At 37.5% G+C, this 20885-nt stretch overlaps 2 protein-coding genes across 3 annotated transcripts in view; both read left to right on the forward strand.

Moving 5' to 3' along the window:
* Window positions 1–323: 323 nt before the first annotated feature.
* Window positions 324–2171, forward strand: gja5b (gap junction protein, alpha 5b). The gene has a single exon (XM_028800789.2). It carries the CDS (start codon window positions 365–367, stop codon window positions 1418–1420), a length of 1056 nt encoding a protein of 351 aa, XP_028656622.1. The 5' UTR covers window positions 324–364; the 3' UTR covers window positions 1421–2171.
* A 10496-nt stretch (window positions 2172–12667) lies between these two features.
* The window catches only part of acp6 (acid phosphatase 6, lysophosphatidic), a 40659-nt gene continuing 32441 nt past the window's right edge, over window positions 12668–20885 (forward strand). For both annotated transcript variants that reach the window (XM_028800791.2, XM_051926209.1), the window contains exons 1-2: window positions 12668–13196; window positions 19780–19908. In XM_028800791.2, coding sequence (XP_028656624.2) covers window positions 12993–13196; window positions 19780–19908 — 333 coding nt within the window. In that variant the 5' untranslated portion in view covers window positions 12668–12992. The remainder of the gene's footprint in view (window positions 13197–19779; window positions 19909–20885) is intronic.

A 20885-nucleotide genomic window follows, 5' to 3' on the forward strand; every position in this document is an offset into this window, starting at 1 on the left:
TAACTCTTGAGCTTGATCTGACCTTTTCTAAGGTAGGCCTCAAGTGTGACTTCTTCTGGCCATCCCAAGGTCTTGCACCTCAACTCAGCTGGGAGTAGAGAACTTATCTTGGGGTGATCATTCTGAACCAGTGTTTAAATTTTTGTTTAGAGATATACAGTACGCATAATGTGTTATTAGCAATATGCTACGAGAAATGAAAATGCCCTTAAAATTTTGATTGAAAATGAATTGAACATTAAATTAAGGTTCCACATTAACTTCCACATATTTAAAATGTACCAAAGTTATGCTAACAATGCTATAAAATAATTAAACCTTTGTTTTTTTCCTACTAGAACTTTACACATTGGGCTGAGCAGTGATGGGTGACTGGACCTTCTTAGGAAATGTTCTCGATAAAGTTCAACAGTACTCAACAATGGTGGGAAAGGTCTGGCTGACTGTTTTATTCATTTTCCGTATCCTAGTCTTAGGCACAGCAGCTGAGTCTTCCTGGGGCGATGAGCGGACTGACTTCCTATGCGACACCCTTCAGCCTGGTTGCACAAATGTTTGCTATGATAAGATGTTCCCAATCTCCCACATCCGTTATTGGGTTCTCCAGTTTATATTTGTTTCCACCCCCTCACTAATCTACATGGTACATGCTTTACATTTGGTTCATATGGAGCAAAAGAGGATGCAGAATGAAGACAGTGAAAGATCACCTCCAAGGCATAAGGAGTATCCCGAAGAAACAGAAGAACCTATTGTGAAGATTCCATTGAAGGGAGCTTTACTCAAAACATATGTGTTTAGTATCATCATAAGAACCTTCATTGAAGTGGCTTTCATTTTGGGCCAGTATTATTTGTACGGCATATTACTTAAAGTGCTTTATGTCTGCCACTCCTCACCTTGCCCAAATGCTGTCAACTGCTATGTATCCAGGCCAACTGAGAAGAATGTATTCATTGTATTTATGCTTGTTGTTGCTGCACTGTCACTTTTGTTGAGTTTACTCGAACTTTACCATCTTGGCTGGAAGAAAGTGAAAGAATGTTTACAGAGCTATAAAGTGCCGCCCTCACAAGATGATGCAATCCCTGCCACCAATGAAGGCCAAGGCAAAATTGCACAGGCCTGCACACCACCGCCAGACTTTGATCAATGCCTTGTGCAACCAACTTCCCATTGCCAGACATTCAGTGACAAGATGGCTCACCAGCAAAACTCAGTCAATCTGGCAACAGAGCTTCATAGAAGCAGTGATAACCTGGGTCAGGAAGATTTTCTGCACATGAATTATATGCAAGGCTGTAACGAATCTAATGCAACACCCACTGTATATATTGACAGCTTTTTAAAGGGAAAGTGCAGACTCAGTAAAGCAAGTGGATCCAGTAGTAGAGTGAGAACAGATGACTTAACTGTATGAAAAATAATACTGCTGCTATGAAAATGAACCATCTTTAAACAGGGTGACCATATTTGAGTGGTAGATGCCTTCCTCCTTATATGTGGAACATTCCCACGAAATTTTATTTCCCCCAGTTTCTTGCATGTGATCCTGTCCAAACTATTTTGTAAGTGGCCACCTTATTATGCACTATATGACACTTCAGTTCAAGGTCTGTGAAGATCTCACAAGGTACACCTCATGCTTTGAGCAAGTCTGACAAATGCCGAAGATGACTGATCATTCTACATTTGTGAACTTCAGCAAGGCAATGGTCCAACAGCATCGATCCAGCATGTCAGACACAGCCATCCAGCTGGGGTTTTCATATTCAACAAGATCTAAGGTGCATAGAGGGTAGACATTCAAAAAAACAACATCCAGTGGCCAGAAATACCTGAAAGAATAGAGAAGCAGGGAAACTGGGAATAATCATGCAGGTTAATACTCTAAGAAACTACAATGGGATTCAGAATGGCACATCTCAAACTCAACTTGCTGCATCCTGTCCTGGGTGGGATACTGTAGCAGATATCCCACTGGGTCCTACTCTTGTTGGGACTATCAGCAACAGACTGGACGTTCACTCTTCCTGGACAATTGTGAAATGGAAAAATGTCACATGGTCCAATAAATTCTGGTTCCAGTTATCACAGCATGAAGCAATCAATCTATTTTTGCTTTGTTAACACTGCAAGCCCGTGGTGGTGACATAACAGTTTGGTCAGAGGATATATACTGACCCAGTGTTTGGATTCAGCGGGTTGGAAAATGGATGGATGGATATACTGTAGAATAGGCTCTCTGTTGTCCTCCAAAATTGTTGGTGACTAGGTACAATGCTATGTGGCAATCATTTATTATTCTGTTTTTGACTACTACTAGTATGCTTATGTACCATGTCATCGGGTAAATATAGCATGAGAATGCTTCCAGGAATGTGTGAAGAGCTATAGAGGAATAATCTGCTACATTCCAGTCTTTAGAAACTGGAATACAATCACTTGCCAATGGGTCAATTGTCCAATTTTTTTTAAAGTTTACGTCTCATCAAATTCTGACTGTAATGTGAACTGAAAGGGGAGTTATTTAATATAATGAAGTGCTCAGTCCATATGGAGTGTGGATATGTAATGACATACTGTAAATAGGAGAGAATACTGTACAGGATATACATTATAAGATCAATGAGTTAAGATCATACACAGGAACTTATGCTGAGTGTCAGTTCTTGAACACAATGTTTCATGTTTCACAATCAGACATCACACTTATCAAAGCAAAGTTCAGGCTGTAAATTGCACATCCAGTAACTTCTTTCTTAAACACAACAACACTAACTTTTACAGCTCTTTACATTTAGGCAAAAGTGATTCTTTTTTGTAACAATATAGAAAGGAAGGAATGTCAGTAATTACTTGGAATAAAGCAGAACTATCATTGTGAAACTGATCTATAATTTTGCTCCTTTTTGGCTTTTGACATTGGTGCTGGCTAGTATAGTTTCTAGCACCAATCCTCTTATTAAGGTATCTACACTCTTGGGATCTGCTCTCCATTTGAATTCCAGCTTCACACCTCTATTGGAATCTTATTATTGGTGTCACTTATGTAATACTACCTCATATTTTAATGTTTAAAAATATAAAGAATTTATAGTAACAAACATTTCTTTAGTCATTTCAGTGTGCAAATGTAAACATTTTTCAAGCAAAACATTATTTTAGATATAAATGAAAACCAACTGTTATATACATATTAAAACAAAAGAACTTGTCACTAAAGTACAGTGTCTATAAAAATATTCACACCTTTATCATTTTTCATATTTTATTTTTATACATTTACTTGGCATTTTTAACACTGAAAGACTCTTTAATATCAAACTGAAAACAGGTCTCTGCAAAATGCTAAAAATTAGTTACAAATGTAATACACAAAATCGTATTATCGCATAAATATTCTTCCCTTTAAATATGTCAAAACTAAATCTTCACTAGAGCAGCCAATTGATTTTTAGAAGTCATAAAATGAGTTCACTAAAGATCACCTGTCTGACGTCAGGAGTTTCATTTGATGGTGGTATAAATTCTGGTCCAGCTTGTGGTGAGTCAGAATGATGGCCTAACCTATACAATGAACACTCCAAGCAACTTCAGGAAAAGTTGATTGAAAAGCACAAGTCAGGAGTTGGAGACAAGAAACCTTCCAAGTCACTGAATATCCCCTGGAGTCCAGTTAAATCCGTCCTTAAGAAATAGAAAATGTATGGCAAGCTGTATATCTGCCTAGAGCGTTCCATCTACAAAAACTGAGCGATCGTGCAAGAAAAAGACAAGTGAGGGAGGCACCAAGAGACCTAAGATAACCCTGAAAGAGCTAATCTGGCTCAGTTTGGACAGACTGTGCAGACAATAACCAAAGCCAGTCACATCTTTATGGGAGAGAAGTCCATCGCAGGGTGAATACATATACACACAGGCCAATTTACTAATGCCAATCCACCCTACCTGCAAGAATTTGGTTTGTTGGATGAAACCTAGGCAACCAGAGGAAAGCCATGTGGACTTGGGAAGAACATGCAGACTTCACACAGTGATGACTGGAGACGTGAACCCCTGACTCCTTACTTTCAAGGTAGCAGCGCAACCGCCACACCATTGTTATGCCTGTTGTATAATAATAAAATGTGAAAACTTCCAAGAGAAGAATACTTTTTATAGGTACTGTACATTAAAGAATTAAAAATCAAAGGGAAAACTGGTTACCCTGTAATACTGAAAACTCTTGAGAGTTTCAGCTGGGCCATCTTTAAGGTGAATTATGGTCAAACTGGACTATGCTAGACCCCGATTCCAAGTAAGATCAGTTAGTCATTTAGTAGTAGTGTAGAGAGATAAGGTTCAGGCCTTATAGGTCAATAAGCTGCATTTGGCCTTTTAAATAGGGGAAATTTTGAATTGCCTCCTTCATTCTGATTTCAGGTTCTCTGCTCAAAGTCAGAAATCTTACATATAGAAGAAGAATAAAAAATCTCTATCCAGGATATTGGTAATATCATCCTCCCATTGTTTTCATAATGCAGGGCATTAAACTTTAAATCAAAAGATAAGCACACTATTCTCACTCTGTATCCCAGAGAAAATTCATTAACCTGTCTCTACAGATTAAATTGAATAAACTGCTGCCAAATAAATAATAATAATAATAATAAACAACTACTCCCTGGAAGAAGAGAAACACTGTTTCACTTACTTCCTAATTTATATTACACATTTTAATATGAAAAAATTCAGCTGCTCATGCTTCAGAGAACCCTGGTCTCTATTCTGCGAGGCAGTAGCATTATCAGTGTGCCACCATGCTGCCCTTGAGGTGAACTGGCAGTTCTTAATCCTTTTCTGAAGTGCTATTAACAAAAGGATATTGCATTTGTGTTACCTATTGTCTGTGATATTGGATGAAAGCAGACTTTATGTGTGTGATATACTGAGGATGTTTTCACAAAATTTTGATCTGTCTCTTTGAAAGCACGAACAAACTTCTCGGTCAATATTCATCAGACAAAAAAGAGAATACTTTCCTGATTACTTCATAGTCTATTTTGTTTCCACTAATAAGTCTGCTGGTTATCATCTCTAAGGAGGAAGTTGTGCTTATCATCCATTTCAGGCTTCTTATGCCTGACACCAATCCAAACTCAGCTGGTGATGGCAAGTAATCAATAGTAGAAGCTGTAATGGATGTTATTAATCCAGTCTCACCTCTTCATGCCATTGACCCATGGTCTGAAGGGTTACCTAACAATTAATGGTGGGTGCCAGATCTCCGTATATGATGAAAAGAATTAATGTTGAACGTATAACAGCTTCTTGTCCTTCCTATTAGCTTTGTGATGTGCATGGTTGCCTTTTTGAACATACCAGTTGTCACCAGTGTCACATCCACAAAGCCACAAATTGGGTTAACCATATTGCCTCGCAATGATTCTGCCCCAATCTTACATACCAAATTGTTTGTGCAGTACAAAAGTACTTTTTGGAGGAATTCTTACTGTACTATATTGGAAATACAAGCATCCTGAGGTCACCATGATCCACTCGCGTCCACTTATTGCTACTTTGTGGGGAGCATGATGCATTACCCTCGAGTAATGGTCATGAGCATCATGAATATGAAAGTTAATCACCTGCATAACTAGACATCTTATCTTTATGGACATAACAATATTTTGGTGAGAATAGGCCATTTGGGCCTACCTAGTTCTTCAATCTCCTGTCACTTTCTCGAAAATCTTTGTGGGCAAGATTTAAACTCTCAAAAGTACATCTGTCCATTACACCGTTTAGTAACTTTTCTTAAAACTATTGTTTATGTGTGTGAAACAATACTAATGTTTGTAAGAAATGTAGCCCAGTTTGTTTTTTAATTGACTGGATATGTCTTGCTTACTGTTGATGAGCAAGTTCCTCTGAGTTTGCTTTGCCTCAAAGTTCACCTGATTATGGAAATGTTTTGGAATTTCATCAAACATGACAAAATGTTTTGAAGTCAAACGGTGAAGGAGAAACTAAACTGGTTTCAAGTGGATTTTCATGGTGAGATGGTCTTATAAGATCCCTATTTGCTACAAAAGTGTCTGCCAACTAAACTGGACTGATTATTATGGTCAAAAATGTGTCCTGAGCTATGAGGCAGCTGTGCTAACCACTGTGCCACCATGATTCCCTGAAATAAAATGATACTTTATCACTATGACTAACTTACACCCACAGAGGCTATGATGCTCAGGATCAGCGGCATATGCTTTGGGGGGACTGTCAGCAATTTTTGTTTTCTTTTTGGAAAATCCAGTTGAATACCAATTGGGTAATGACATCCCAAAGGCATATATACTTTGAAAATTATTCACGCATGTGTGAAGCAGATCGGGCAGCATCATAAAGTTTGAGGTGGAGTATGCTTCTGTACACATGTGTGAAACGTCTGCTCTAGCAGGTAGAGCAGATTGGGACATCCCGATCCAGCATTGCTGCTCAGCTCTGTGATGTGATACTGGCTTCGCAAAGAATTATGAGTTGCTATGGAAAAAAAAGTCCATCTACATTTGCTGCACAGAAAATTTTCAGTGAAAAATTTGCCAAATAAGGTCACAGGTGATCCCACCAAATTTTCTGTGAAAAACGCATGGACGAATTTTACTACTCCTTATCAATACCCTTCATAATTTTAAACAGTTCAATAATGTCACTGCTTAATCGTCATTTGCTTACATTAAAAAGGTTCAATTTCTTCAAACTTTCATAATTGCTATAGATGAACAAATCAGTTTGTGTGAAACCAGCAAACCTCTAGCTTCACACAAAAAATGTGAAATGTCTTCTACATCCAGTAAAATTTAGGCTAGTTCCACATATATTTTCAACTCATCTGCAACTCTTTTTCTGCAACTCATGTGCAAATGATGCAGAGTGAAGTTGAACAGATAGAGTGCACTTTGAGGGCCCTTCTGCCCTATTGAAAGCCATTGGCTTGGGTGTATGGCTGCAGGCAGGTTTCTGGAAGGATCCTATCTTGGATCAGCTTACAGAGTTGGTGAAAGTGAGCACAGATTGTGTTACTGATGACTTGAAATGAGCGGTACGAAGTGGGAGGCAGGCAGTGCAAAAGGCAGATGTGTACACATGGATCCTCGTGGAGGAAGCTGTGAAAGATCTGTGCAGCGGCAGCAGAATTGTAAGGTGGTGAGGAAAGAAACAATGGTTATGACTTTGGAATAACCCTTAGGGACCAATGTTTCATGTGTTCAACCCCAAACAATTTTTTAAAAACACTAAAAACATCATAACATATGGATAATCTACCTTCATTTATGCTTGACACAGCATGTTATGTGACCAAACATCTCACTGCCTTCTTAATTACTTCTGTACACCTTTTGATTGTAGACAATGATGAATCCACTGGAATGAAGCCAAGATCTTTTCATAAGGACAACCTTCAAGCTTCACATCCCCACTATATAATTATATCAAATATATTTACTTCCAACGTGTAAAGCATTACATTCATTTACTTTAAACTTCTCCTGCCATATATCTGTTGAAGTCTGAATAAAGTCCAATTTTACCTTTAATGATGCTGCTGACTTAAAAATATCAACTAATTCCATTAGTTTACTGTTATGTGTTAACCAGCTTGTTAGTATCATAATTACAGAATATAGATAACTTATATAAGTTAAATAGAGCAGCAAACCCACCATTAACCCCTGGCGTATTATTTTATTTATAACATCACATAGTTTGGAAAACATCCATCTTCCCAACATAATGCTTCATGTATTAGGCTAATTCTGCACCCATTTGCAAACATCTCCTTAATTTCTTGCTTCCTGATTTTGCCCAAATCAAGAGCTAATATGTTGGTTTAGTGTACAGTATATGAAAAGATATATGTTTCTTTTTCACATAAAATGGTGAAATTGAAAAATAATACAAATAACAGATACAGTATTCTTAAAATTTAAATAAATGTATATAAAGTCAAATACATCTAGGAATAAATGTGTCCTTCTGTGGTAAACACAAAGGAAATAAAGCACTTGCACATTCCTACAAATTTTACTAACAAAATTTAATCTACAGACCAAGCTTCTGCGCAACCACTTGCAAAATAATGCAGAATGTTTATTTATGTTGAATAAGCATGTTATGACAGGCTTATTATATAATTATATATTATATATATATTATATATATTTATATATATATAATATAAATATTTATTATATATATTATATATTATTGTTATACCCGTGACCCTGTGTTTGGATTCAGCGGGTTGGAAAATGGATGGATGGGTTATTATTATAACAACGTTAACATTATACAAAGTTATTGTCTGTTTTACCTGCATTTTTTATCACTCTTTAATTTAATATTGTTTCCTTATCGGTATGCCACTGCTGGAGTATGTGAATTTCCCCTTGGAATTAATAAAGTATCTATCTATCTATCTGTCTATGTATCTATCTATCTGAAAAAATGTTCCAATATGTTATGGTAGACATGGTATGCAGGTCACAGATGTAGCAAAGCCGGTCAGAAAATACAACAAACAGGCAAAATCTGTAAATAGCTACCTCTGACGTGAGAAGTTGGAGAAGATGAGAGAGCAAAATCATACATTTTTTACAGGATGGTGTGACTTTAAACAGATTGCTTACCTGCCTTGTCCAATAGCGTACAAACCTCAATTTCATGAAGACGCTGCTTCAAAGGCAAATGACTAGAAGACTGAAACTGCGCAAAACAGCTCTGCCATTCTGTAGATGGCACATTCAGATGATAGGTGGAGAAAAGAAAAAAAAAGATGCCCTGTTTCACATAGAAGTATGTAAACACCTGTCCAAATTGCACAGCAAGTCAAGACAAAGAGGAACTCAAAAGACTTGGGTTTCTGACTCAGAGAGTACCTTTTCAATACAGCAGGATCACTCCATTTGAGTATTGTCTCACTTTCCTCTTGCAGAATGTTTTCTTGTGTTGGCTGTTTTTGGTGATGCTGGGCTATAGCACTGATGTGATCAGGTTATTTTTGCTTAGGTGTCTCTCCCTTGACATCATGCCAGCACTGGGCTCATCATCATCACCATTGTCATCATTACCACGCTCATGGGCCATGTTCTGTGTTATAAAATGGATTCAATAATGTATAGATGGGTGGAATTCTTGCATTGATGCCTGTTTTTCTTCAGCTTCCTTCATATTCACCTAAACATCTTCCTACTACGGGTTAAACTTCTCAAGTTACTTTGAAGATTATCATCAATACAAGTTCAATCCAGTGCATTATTTAATCTAATTTTACTCAAAAAAAGCATTGTTCTAAACAAAGACAACTCAAACAACTTAACGGAATATTTAAAAATTGCAGCTGATGAAGGAATTACAATTCTGTACGTTAACTGGTGATTCTTAATTCACATTGTATGAGTTGCCTTTAGAAATTCCACTTTTCCAAGACAACATATGGGTTGTTGCCTGTTCCCTAAAGGAATATCACTATAGATGCTTCTCTGGCAGTGGCATACAGGTGTCACTCATGGAGAAAGGCATTAGGCTTTTCTACAAAGACCCCCTATTCTCTCTTTCTTTCTGCCACTCTTTCCGAGATGTAACATGATTGATTCCCTTCATAGAGGTCCATCTTTAATCAAGAAATTTCAGAAACTGTCCCTCTGAAGGTATGGAATTTCTGACATTTTGTTTGTGTTTCAACAATGATTTTCAAGTTCAAGTGCTGTCAAGTCTATGGAGTAGAGTGAAATTCTTACTTGTGTGTCTGACCAACATAAAACACATTCTCACTCTCCGGCACCAAAAAGTATTCCCTTTCCCTAATGCCACTGTTTTGCCTTGCTTCTCGCTCTGATCTTTTTGTTTGAACCTAACAACGTCACTGTGTGCTCTTTTTGGTACTACTTTTGATCAATCTGTGTAACAACCAATACCCTACTGCAGTAGTGTAGCCAAAAATGGACGTGGATGAGCAATCACCCATAATGGAGATATGAGCCAGGGAAAGCAATAAAAGTTAGTATATGTCAATAGGTGATTGCTGGAAATGCTGGAAATTGAGTAAAGGAGAAGTCAACAGGGCAACAGTATTTACCCTAATATCAACAAAGCTAAGTAGCTGGTCACAGAAACAGGAGGAAGACAACATACCCATCTATATCAGAGGAGATGCTACAGAGAGGAAAAGAGCTTTAAATGTGTTTGAGTAACCATGACTGATAACCTGAAGTAAGTTTTGCTTATCTCTGTTTTCATCAAGAAGTCACAACAATGCCTTTACTTCCTCAGATATCTAAGATGTCTCCACTTATGCTGACCATTGCTGGCTTTTTTGAACCCAGAATTGAATGTTAGGAATGCCAGTACCTTGCAGCCCAAGAAAAGGCGATTTAATTGCTTTATTGAATATAATAACATGTTTTGGCTGTGTTGAAACAACAGCAAAGGATTCTCTAATAACCAACTAGAATTAAAAAAATGTTTAATTACAGATGAGCTAAAAGTGTTCACCACATCAGGACACTGGCGTAGTGGCATGCTGATAATGGGGCTTTGCAGTAATGTTAGATTAATACATTATAAATTAATAAAAGCCATTTGCAACATCAGTAATGTCTGAGCGACAGCATATTTTTAAATCAGTGTAATGGTACTTTTATCAAAAAAAGTATCTATTTTTTTCAAAAACTTGAAAATGGGTGATTCCAAACTTTTGAATGCTAGTGTATTTAATGACAATTCCATCATATTGAGAGTAGAAAGAATCATGATTCATGCACTTCCTTGTCCCCATATGAAATTAATTCCTAACTATGCCTCTGATGATTTGTATTTAACACTAGCAGACATGTTGCCATGGGCCTTTCAGATCTCACCTTGTGGACCCTATGTTCCTCTGAGTCTCTAGGCACCTTCCTGCAAATGTTCTGGATATGTCCCAATATCTCAGTTTTATCATGTACTGTCTCAAAATTTCTCTCATCTATTCTTTATTACAAATCTCTTTCTCCTCACAGATTTTTCTTCTCTTGGACTTTTCCACACTCTCTTTACAGCAGTGGCTATTCTCACTGGCTACAACTTCTGCTAAACTGACCATAGGTTTCTGCTGAAAACCCCCCACTATGCTACCCTTTAAGTTTTGCAAAGCTGCTTTTTTAAATATTGTGTTTTTAAAACTTTCAGCAGCAAGGACTAATAGTGCATCCAAAGCCTGCAGTTTTACTTGGCAGTCCCCTGAGGGGAGCAGTGAGACTGGTTCCTACATCTTGATCTCTTGTTGGGCCTCCCCCACAGGAATATTGCAATTGATACAGTGATGTGAGGAGAACTTGCTGGCCATCATAGGGTGATTGTTTTATTATTCTAAAAATACTATATTTAACTGTTTGAGATTATTTTGTGATTTTCATTTAACTTAAAATAGTTAAAATAGTTGACCACTACTGAAATATAGGACAACCTTACTATGGGCTTCCATGATATATTAGTATAAAATACTGAAAGCCACTACAGCTGTTAAGATAAATGATCCCTTTCTTTAGTAGTGTATTTTCCTGTCTTAATATATCCAATTGGTTACTGTGGAGAAATAAATACTGTACTTTTTATTATGGTTACAACTCCTAGAAAATAAAATAACAATGAGTGTGAGAGCCTACTGGGTGCATGACTATTCTAAGCCTTAATAATAGTTGCGTCACACTAACATTTTTTATCCTGGTCCTAGTATCTCAAAGACACGTGAACACTAAATTTGACAGGTATGAGTGAGTGTTGGGTCGTTTCTGGGCATAGGCGGTCTAGGCAAGTGCCTAGGGTGCCCTCTACTGGTTAGGGAGCAATAGTGCAGCCCCATGTACAGATTCCTATCTTTATTCTATTTAGAAAAAATTGTTCGGACCAGACTGGAACACAAAGAATTGTTTGTGTTGCGCACCTTAATAGCGCCTGCGCTGTCTGCACTCTGCATAGTACAATCTGTTGGCCAGAAACGGCCCTGGGTGACGAGACATTTTTAAAACAATACAGACCCACGAACACTCGGACTCAAAGTGAATATCCGATTATATTGTTTTATATTATATTAGGGATTAGTCTTATTGTCTGACGACCTATACAGTCCCAAATAACACGAACAACAACAATGATGATGATGATGCTAATAATAATAACAATAGTTCTTTTTAGTGAATTGCTAAAAGCTGATTTAACCCAAAATATGATCATCTCCCAAATGGTCATTAAAACTTGTGTTAAAACATCGTCCTCTGCTGCTCACGACCACTTGTGAGTTTCGCTTTGGGCGTATTTTTTTTTTTTTTGAATGGTAGATTGCTTTATTTATATACACGAGCATACGGTAAATAGGAATTCACTTAGAATGAATCAAATTACATAAATTATTAGATAAAGAATAAATGACATTACCCGATTATTTAAAAAGATAGTGTCCACCACTTAAAGAAATTGGCAGCGAGGCCTGCAGTGTTGAATGGGAAATGTAGTTTAAAAAAGAGTAAAAGACGATTGCCGCGTCAGTGAGCGTTTCAGTTGTTTTACGTCATAAGCGGTGCGCACGACCTAGACTACAATTCCCAGAAAGCTCGTAGTAACAACAGCCACTGATTGCTCAGTGTGCATTTCGGAAGTAGAGGACCATTTTCTTTAGCTAGAAGTACTTTGAACCACGGCTTAAATATATGGTCGTTTTTTTTTTTGGAACTTAAGTAATCATTTTGATTGCTACAGTCATAGTTGTGGACTTCGTTTCTAGTCGAGTGTATCTTTCCTCCGAATTTGGAATTATGAGTTTTCTAACGTGTGGAAATGTCTAATGACATATAATTCTTGCGTTAAAGACGTTATTTTATTGTACTATCTTTATTTTTCTTTTTTGTTGATAAATATTCATTTCGCCGAATTAATTTATGTTTTTGTCGTATCGGCACCTTTAACACGCTGTCGAGATGAAAACTTGGACTAAAAGGTCTTTTTTTGCGTCCGTCACTTGTGCGGTTGGTGGTGCCTATTGGCTGTACGAAAAACGGCGGATATCATTGGACAACGTAGGTGGCGCTGCCCGCCCCTCTGAATACGAGCTGAAGCTCGTGCAGGTTTTATTCAGACACGGAGCCAGGACTCCCCTGAAATCATTACCAGGTACACTTCAGGTAAGGGACTTGTATACAAAAAAAAGTGTTATTCTCACACTACTGTGCACGTTGTCTTCCATAATGAACAGTATCCAAAACAATGACAATTAAAAGTAGTAGTATCACACAATGAAAAATGAGTTCCCTTTTTAGGGGTTTCTAAAAGAAAAGTGAGTGGAACTTTTTAAAATGAACTCAGTATTGTCGGTACGTCAGTTACGTAACTGAAAGATAGGTGACGGTTAATATTTCATGCTTGGCAATTCCACACAGAGCAAGCATTAAGCTGCAGAAACATTTTTCAACACATTTTAATCATATATATATATGACATAAATCGCATCCCTTTATTATTACTATCTGACGTTATATTTAGAAACATTTGTATTTATCATTTACTTGAGTTACTACGGTGGCCGACAAGTGAACAGTTTGGACTCGATCGGAAATGTTCATGGTTTTGATAGAAACTGTCACATGTACCCTTTTTTTATTAATATAGCATTAACTTGACTTATAAATATATGTTTCTAATGGTTATCACTATAAATATATGTTTCTAATGGTTATCACTTTGTGAAATGATTGATTTTTAATTATTCACGACTGCAAAGATCAATTTTCAGCAGCCGTTCCTTCAGTGTCGTACTGATAAACTTTAATTAGTCATGTATAAATGCTTATTGGATATTACACAGAAGTCTTTGTAGTTGCGTTAGTCCTGCTGAAACCTGTTATTCTGTTCAGTTGGGTTCTAAAGTACTGGCATTCCTAAAGTTCAGTTCTGGGTTTCAGAATAAAGACAGGCAGGCGATTTTTTTCTTTGTTTTTTCTTTTTTTTTTTTTGTAAATGGATGTTATTCCATATGAAAGATGGGCAAGAAATTGAAGACTTCATAAAAAGGGGAAGGCCCAGATACACAACTGCATAAAAGAATAAGTACAACAGAATACAGTGCATCCAGAAAGTATTCACAGCGCATCACTTTTTCCACATTTTGTTATGTTACAGCCTTATTCCAAAATGGATTAAATTCATTTTTTTCTCAGAATTCTACACACAACACCCCATAATGACAACGTGAAAAAAGTTTACTTGAGATTTTTGCTAATTTATTAAAAATAAAGAATTTGATAAAACACATGTACATAAGTATTCACAGCCTTTGCCATGAAGCTCAAAATTGAGCTCAGGTGCATCCTGATTCCCCTGATCATCCTTGAGATGTTTCTGCAGCTTAATTGGAGTCCACCTGTGGTAAATTCAGTTGATTGGACATGATTTGGAAAGGCACACACCTGTCTATATAAGGTCCCACAATTGACAGTTCATATCAGAGCACAAACCAAGCATGAAGTTAAAGGAATTGTCTGTAGACCTCTGAGACAGGATTGTCTCGAGGCACAAATCTGGGGAAAGTTACAGAAAAATTTCTGCTGCTTTGAAGGTCCCAATGAGCACAGTGGCCTCCATCATCCGTAAGTGGAAGAAGTTCGAAACCACCAGGACTCTTCCTCGAGCTGGCCGGCCATCTAAACTGAGCGATCGGGGGAGAAGGGCCTTAGTCAGGGAGGTGACCAAGAACCCGATGGTCACTCCGTCAGAGCTCCAGAGGTCCTCTGTGGAGAGAGGAGAACCTTCCAGAAGGACAACCATCTCTGCAGCAATCCACCAATCAGGCCTGTATGGTAGAGTGGCCAGACAGAAGCCACTCCTTAGTAAAAGGCACATGGCAGCCCGCCTGGAGTTTGCCAAAAGGCACCTGAAGGACTCTCAGACCATGAGAAAGAAAATTCTCTGGTCTGATGAGACAAAGATTGAACTCTTTGGTGTGAATGCCAGGCGTCACGTTTGGAGGAAACCAGGCACCGCTCATCACCAGGCCAATACCATCCCTACAGTGAAGCATGGTGGTGGCAGCATCATGCTGTGGGGATGTTTTTCAGCGGCAGGGACTGGGAGACTAGTCAGGATGAAGGGAAAGATGACTGCAGCAATGTACAGAGACATCCTGAATGAAAACCTGCTCCAGAGCGCTCTTGACCTCAGACTGGGGCGACGGTTCATCTTTCAGCAGGACAACGACCCTAAGCACACAGCCAAGATATCAAAGGAGTGGCTTCAGGACAACTCTGTGAATGTCCTTGAGTGGCCCAGCCAGAGCCCAGACTTGAATCCGATTGAACATCTCTGGAGAGATCTTAAAATGGCTGTGCACTGACGCTTCCCATCCAACCTGATGGAGCTTGAGAGGTGCTGCAAAGAGGAATGGGCGAAACTGGCCAAGGATAGGTGTGCCAAGCTTGTGGCATCATATTCAAAAAGACTTGAGGCTGTAATTGCTGCCAAAGGTGCATCGACAAAGTATTGAGCAAAGGCTGTGAATACTTATGTACATGTGATTTCTCAAGTTTTTTTATTTTTTAATAAATTTGCAAAAACCTCAAGTAAACATTTTTCACGTTGTCATTATGGGGTGTTGTGTGCAGAATTCTGAGTAAAAAAATGAATTTAATCCATTTTGGAATAAGGCTGTAACATAACAAAATGTGGAAAAAGTGATGCGCTGTGAATACTTTCCAGATGCACTGTATGTAGTTTGAGAAACAGACAAATTACAGGTCAGTAGGCTACTGTTTCAGTTGGCTACTCCCTTAAATACCTGCCAAATACCAGTATTGTCTGCAACAAAGAGAAAGAGAGAAGACCATTCCTGGATGCTGGCATAAGAGGCAGAGTTTCAAAGAAAAAGCTATCTGAAACTGACAAACACAAATAAAAGCTTAAATTGGGCAAAAGAACACAGACATTGGACAGAAGATGTCTAGAAAAGAGTATTATGTTCAGCATCCTGGAATCACTTTTTCTGAGATGCAGATGACACTGGTATTTGGAATGTATTTAAAGATGACCCCAACTGAAGACCTATAAGGTGTTTGTTTCTTAAATTACAGATTCTGATGTTCTTACCCTTTTAAGCAGTTGTGTATCTGGGCCTTCCCCTTATTTTTCTGTCCTGTTAGATCCAGTCTGCCTGCTTCTCTCAAGGCAGTAATAGAAACCTTTGTATGAAATCTCCAGTTTCTTGGCAATCTGTCACATGGATTATCCTTCATTTTGTTAAAACTAAAATAGACTCGCATGTTCCTTCGAGAAAGCTTTATCATTTTGGCAAATTTTAAACCCAGAAATGAACTTTAGGAATGCCGGCTCCTTCCAACCCATGTGAACAGAATAACACGTTTCATCAGTGTAAATGCTATTAAAAAGAATCTGTTATAACCAATTAACATTTATATATGACTAATTAAGGATAAGCTAAGGGAGTTTATCAACAAAACACTGATGGAATGGCTGCTGAAAGTGGAGCTTTGCAGCCATATGTCAATAATAAATTAAAAATCGGTCATTTCAAGTAGTGATAGCCATTAGAAATGCTAGCAATGTCTTGGCTATACAGTGTTTTTAAATCAAATTTAAAGGTATATTTTTTATCTAAAATAAAAATTTATGGGTGAGTCCAACATTTTCACTGACAGCATATATAAAATAACAAAACATAGTAGGAGTTAGTCTCCAAATTATACTTATGTTAATAAGAGATTGTGCAAGAATTGACATACAAATTAAGCATAAAAATAATAGCACCAAGGACTCTGTGCATCATCTGTATCTGAGAAGTGTACAGTAGTGTAGTGATTGGTTCTAATGGCAGACAGTTTCAAACTGCAGGATTCAATCCCAACTCTGAGACAGTATGACTAATGCATGTTCTTCCTGTGTTCATGATGGGCCAAGTATGTTTAGAGCTGCCTTTTCACCTTACTTGCATGTCTTTTGAGTATACTTTTCATTTTCCTCTCCTCTTATGATTATTTGTCTTGGTCCATCATCGCAGTACAAATTTATTTGAAATCCCTGTTTAATGGTATTTTTAAAAAGTCAAATCGGTACACATGCAAATACTGCACTGTTTAGAATTTTCTAAAGTGCAGCTTTTTGATGTTATATGAATAACCACATTTCATCCTAAAAATATATGCACCAAAATTACATTTCTTAGTTTTTAAACAAATACATTTACCTGTGTAAAGAAAAATAATTAAAAAAAAAAGATTAATCTTGATTTATTCTAAAAATATCTTCCAAATTTCTTGAGTACCTCATTTTGTACTCTGTAACCTAATCGATTAGTTGAAGCTTTGTATATTTTGCAACAGCCAGAATGTCGTCTTCCTACTTGATTTCCTTTGTCTTGATATCTTTCTAATATCCATCCATCCATTTTCCAACCCGCTGAATCCGAACACAGGGTCATGGGGGTCTGCTGGAGCCAATCCCAGCCAACACAGGGCACAAGGCAGGAACCAATCCCGGGCAGGGTGCCAACCCACCGCAGGACACACACAAACACACCCACTCACCAAGCACACACTAGGGCCAATTTAGAATCGCCAATCCACCTAACCTGCATGTCTTTGGACTGTGGGAGGAAACCAGAGCGCCCGGAGGAAACCCACGCAGACACGGGGAGAACATGCAAACTCCACACAGGGAGGACCCGGGAAGCGAACCCAGGTCCCCAGGTCTCCCAACTGCGAGGCAGCAGCGCTACCCACTATGCCACTGTGCCGCCCTCTTTCTAATATGTAAATCATAATAGCTAAACCTCTCTTTGAGCACAGTCTATGAAACACTAAATGTTGTAAGCAATGCTAGTATTGTAGATTTTACCAAATTGTGCTTCATCACAACAAGAGACCACTAGGAAACTCAGTATTCGGTGTAAGCTGCATTTGTGCTCTGTTCAATCGTGGACCAAGTGCAGTTTAACAGTTATTTCATACACATTTCACTTACACACTATGATTAACCAGAAAACTCTAACATATGAAATTCACAATTGTTCAATTTGAAAAATTAAAAAAAATACTGAAGCTGTAAAAATGTAGCCATAGAATTAACAAAGAGCCGCTACAGCCTTCAGTTGCAAAGGGATAAAAATAGGTAACAGTATTTCAGTGCTGAAAAGATAAAATAGAAATTTAGATATGCAAAGTTGTGCCTGTACACCTATAGTGAAAGCAATGTTGAAAGAATGTTGTGTTTAAAACCTTCAATTTTAAATTTTTGCTTACAATATATGCAGGGTGGTGCATGGAAATGGGAAATTTTGGAACTAGGTGTTGGCGACCCTGGGGAGTCTGCGACCTCATTTACAACCCCTTGCCATTAGTTATAATGGAGCAGTGAAATGGTGTGCAACCAGCGTTAACTGTGAAAGCTATTTATAAGAATGGTGATAGCTTGACTGCTGTGCAAAGGGAATTTCGGCGTCATTACCAATTAGGACGTTATGATCGTGTCCCATCTGCTCATGTGATTACAACATGGATGCGTAATTTTGAAGAAACATGTTCAGCCTTAAAAAGGAAGTCCCTAGGTGGAGCCACTTCGCACACTGCCCGACAATCAGTGGCAGCTATTCAACGATTGTTTGGAAGGCACATCATTTCACATAACGGTGCCATTCCACGGCCTCTGAGATCCCCACATCTCACTGTTTGTGATTTTTTTTTCTGTGGGGACATCTTAAAAGCCAAATGTACCGCACATGTCCTGCAGCCATTGCTGAACTAAAAAGGAGGATTGAAGAGGAAATCGCTGGCATTCCTCTTACATGTTACATCAAGCAATGCAGAATTTTCCACAACAGGCTGTGTACAGAATGTGTACGGAGAAATGGACAACAACTTCATGATGTTTTCTTCAAAACATAAAATGAATATTGAATGAATATTGATTACCATCATTAATTGCATATCTTGCACATTTCCTCATTAAATGTATTTTGTAATATGTTCATTCGTGCATTGAACATCAATTGAAAATTTCCCATTTCCCTGTGCCACCCTGTATTAATGCTTACTATTGCTTGTAGATCAGATGTATCTTTTTTTATCATACAAATATTTTGCAGAAAGAGTAACAAAAATGTAGAGCAAAATAATGACAATATTCATATTCGACCTTGTACAATTTAATTGCTATTTATTCACATTTGGATACTATATGCCAGATTTAAATCCAACAGTTCTTTATTTGTACTAATTAACATTTGATATACATATAAAAATGGTCCTTCTGATTTCAGCCACATCCCAACACATATATATTGAGTTGACCGGTAAATCAAAATTAACCTGGTGCATGTATTGAACTGTTCTCAGATTTGTATTTGGTTCCTGACTTGTAGACTTTGGCCCCCAAGGCCCTGTATTGGAAGGTTTTGAAAATAAGTAAATAGTTGAATGAATCCCAAAATAATAAAGTAACATTTTCAAACCTGCCTTATCCATTTCAGACTTTAAGAATGTGGGAGGAAACCCACACAGGCTTAAAGACACTGGACCTGTTATGGATCATCACTCCACACAGTACTGCTTAAATAAAATATGATACATGTCTAATAAATTTTGATCTTTTGAATTTTGAAATTTTAAATTTTGTGTTGCTGAATCTTGTTTTGTAAAATATGAAATCTGTAATTTTACAGTTGCTTTAAATTTCTGTATTTTTTCATTTCTTCTTTTGTTACAGGCTGAATGGATCGTAGACCTTTTGCAAGTCCCACCCCACACAAAATTCAATTATATTGTAAAAAATCTCATAGGAGATCCCAGGCCACCATCGCCTCTGGAGGACCACTACAGAGCTCACAAATTAAATGTATTTACTTTATATAGTTGTGCTGTTTCTATATAGACCTTTAAATTTTAAATTGCCTTAAAATAATTATATCAAGTCCCACTGTAAAAAAAAGAACTTTCCTGTGTGCAGCTTTACAATTGCAAAATCAAAATGTGTGAAATATTTTTGATGTGCCAAATGTCACGGACATATTACAAATTATTATTCATTTGTACAGTTGTTAGTCTTAAATTGAGCCTACTTTTTATTTCTGAGGTTCTCTAGGTATAGATGGATAAATATTTTGCTTTTATGTATTCGTGGAAATTAATTTAGTAACCAGATATTAACACTATAATGTATTGACTCCTGAAGAAATAGCCACAGTATGTAGAACACGTAGGGTTCGGCGATATTGCAAAAAAAATAAAATGTTTTTTTTTTTTTTGTTTTTAAACTTAATGGACAATTGGCGATTTATTTGACTATTTCCACATAGAAGCAATTTTCAGCTATTCTTGAGGGGAAAAAAAAACAAACTGAGAAGACTGTCCACATTTTGCAAACTGAAATATATCTTTCTTAGAAATACAATAACTTAACAGCATATATACAGTTTATTGTAACTGAGGAAATGTGCAAAATAAGACAACCTCTTTCTGTGCTGACTGCTCTATAAATTTTTAAATTTAATTCATTGAATTATGCAATTTATTTTTGCATTTGCAGCCCTAGTTGTTGTTCTCTGCTGCCTCCATATTCCTTTCACATCCCTTTCAGGCAACTTTCCCTAAACTTTTTCTGTTTTATACAGTAAGTCCCGCTGCTCTTCCCTATAGCTTAGACATGCCTTCTTGCTAGTACCACAGGTCAGTTTTCTTTTTATTTACCCAAACAAACAGTTTAACTTGCAGAGCACGCCAGCCAGCTTCTTCCCTTTCCGGAGCAACTCGCCGGTAGAGCAGTGGTTTTCAGTGTCTTTGACTTGTGTATAATTTTTAGTTTGAAAAATATTT

This window comes from Erpetoichthys calabaricus, chromosome 4 (assembly GCF_900747795.2).
Source record: "Erpetoichthys calabaricus chromosome 4, fErpCal1.3, whole genome shotgun sequence".
NCBI classification, from domain to species: domain Eukaryota; kingdom Metazoa; phylum Chordata; class Cladistia; order Polypteriformes; family Polypteridae; genus Erpetoichthys; species Erpetoichthys calabaricus.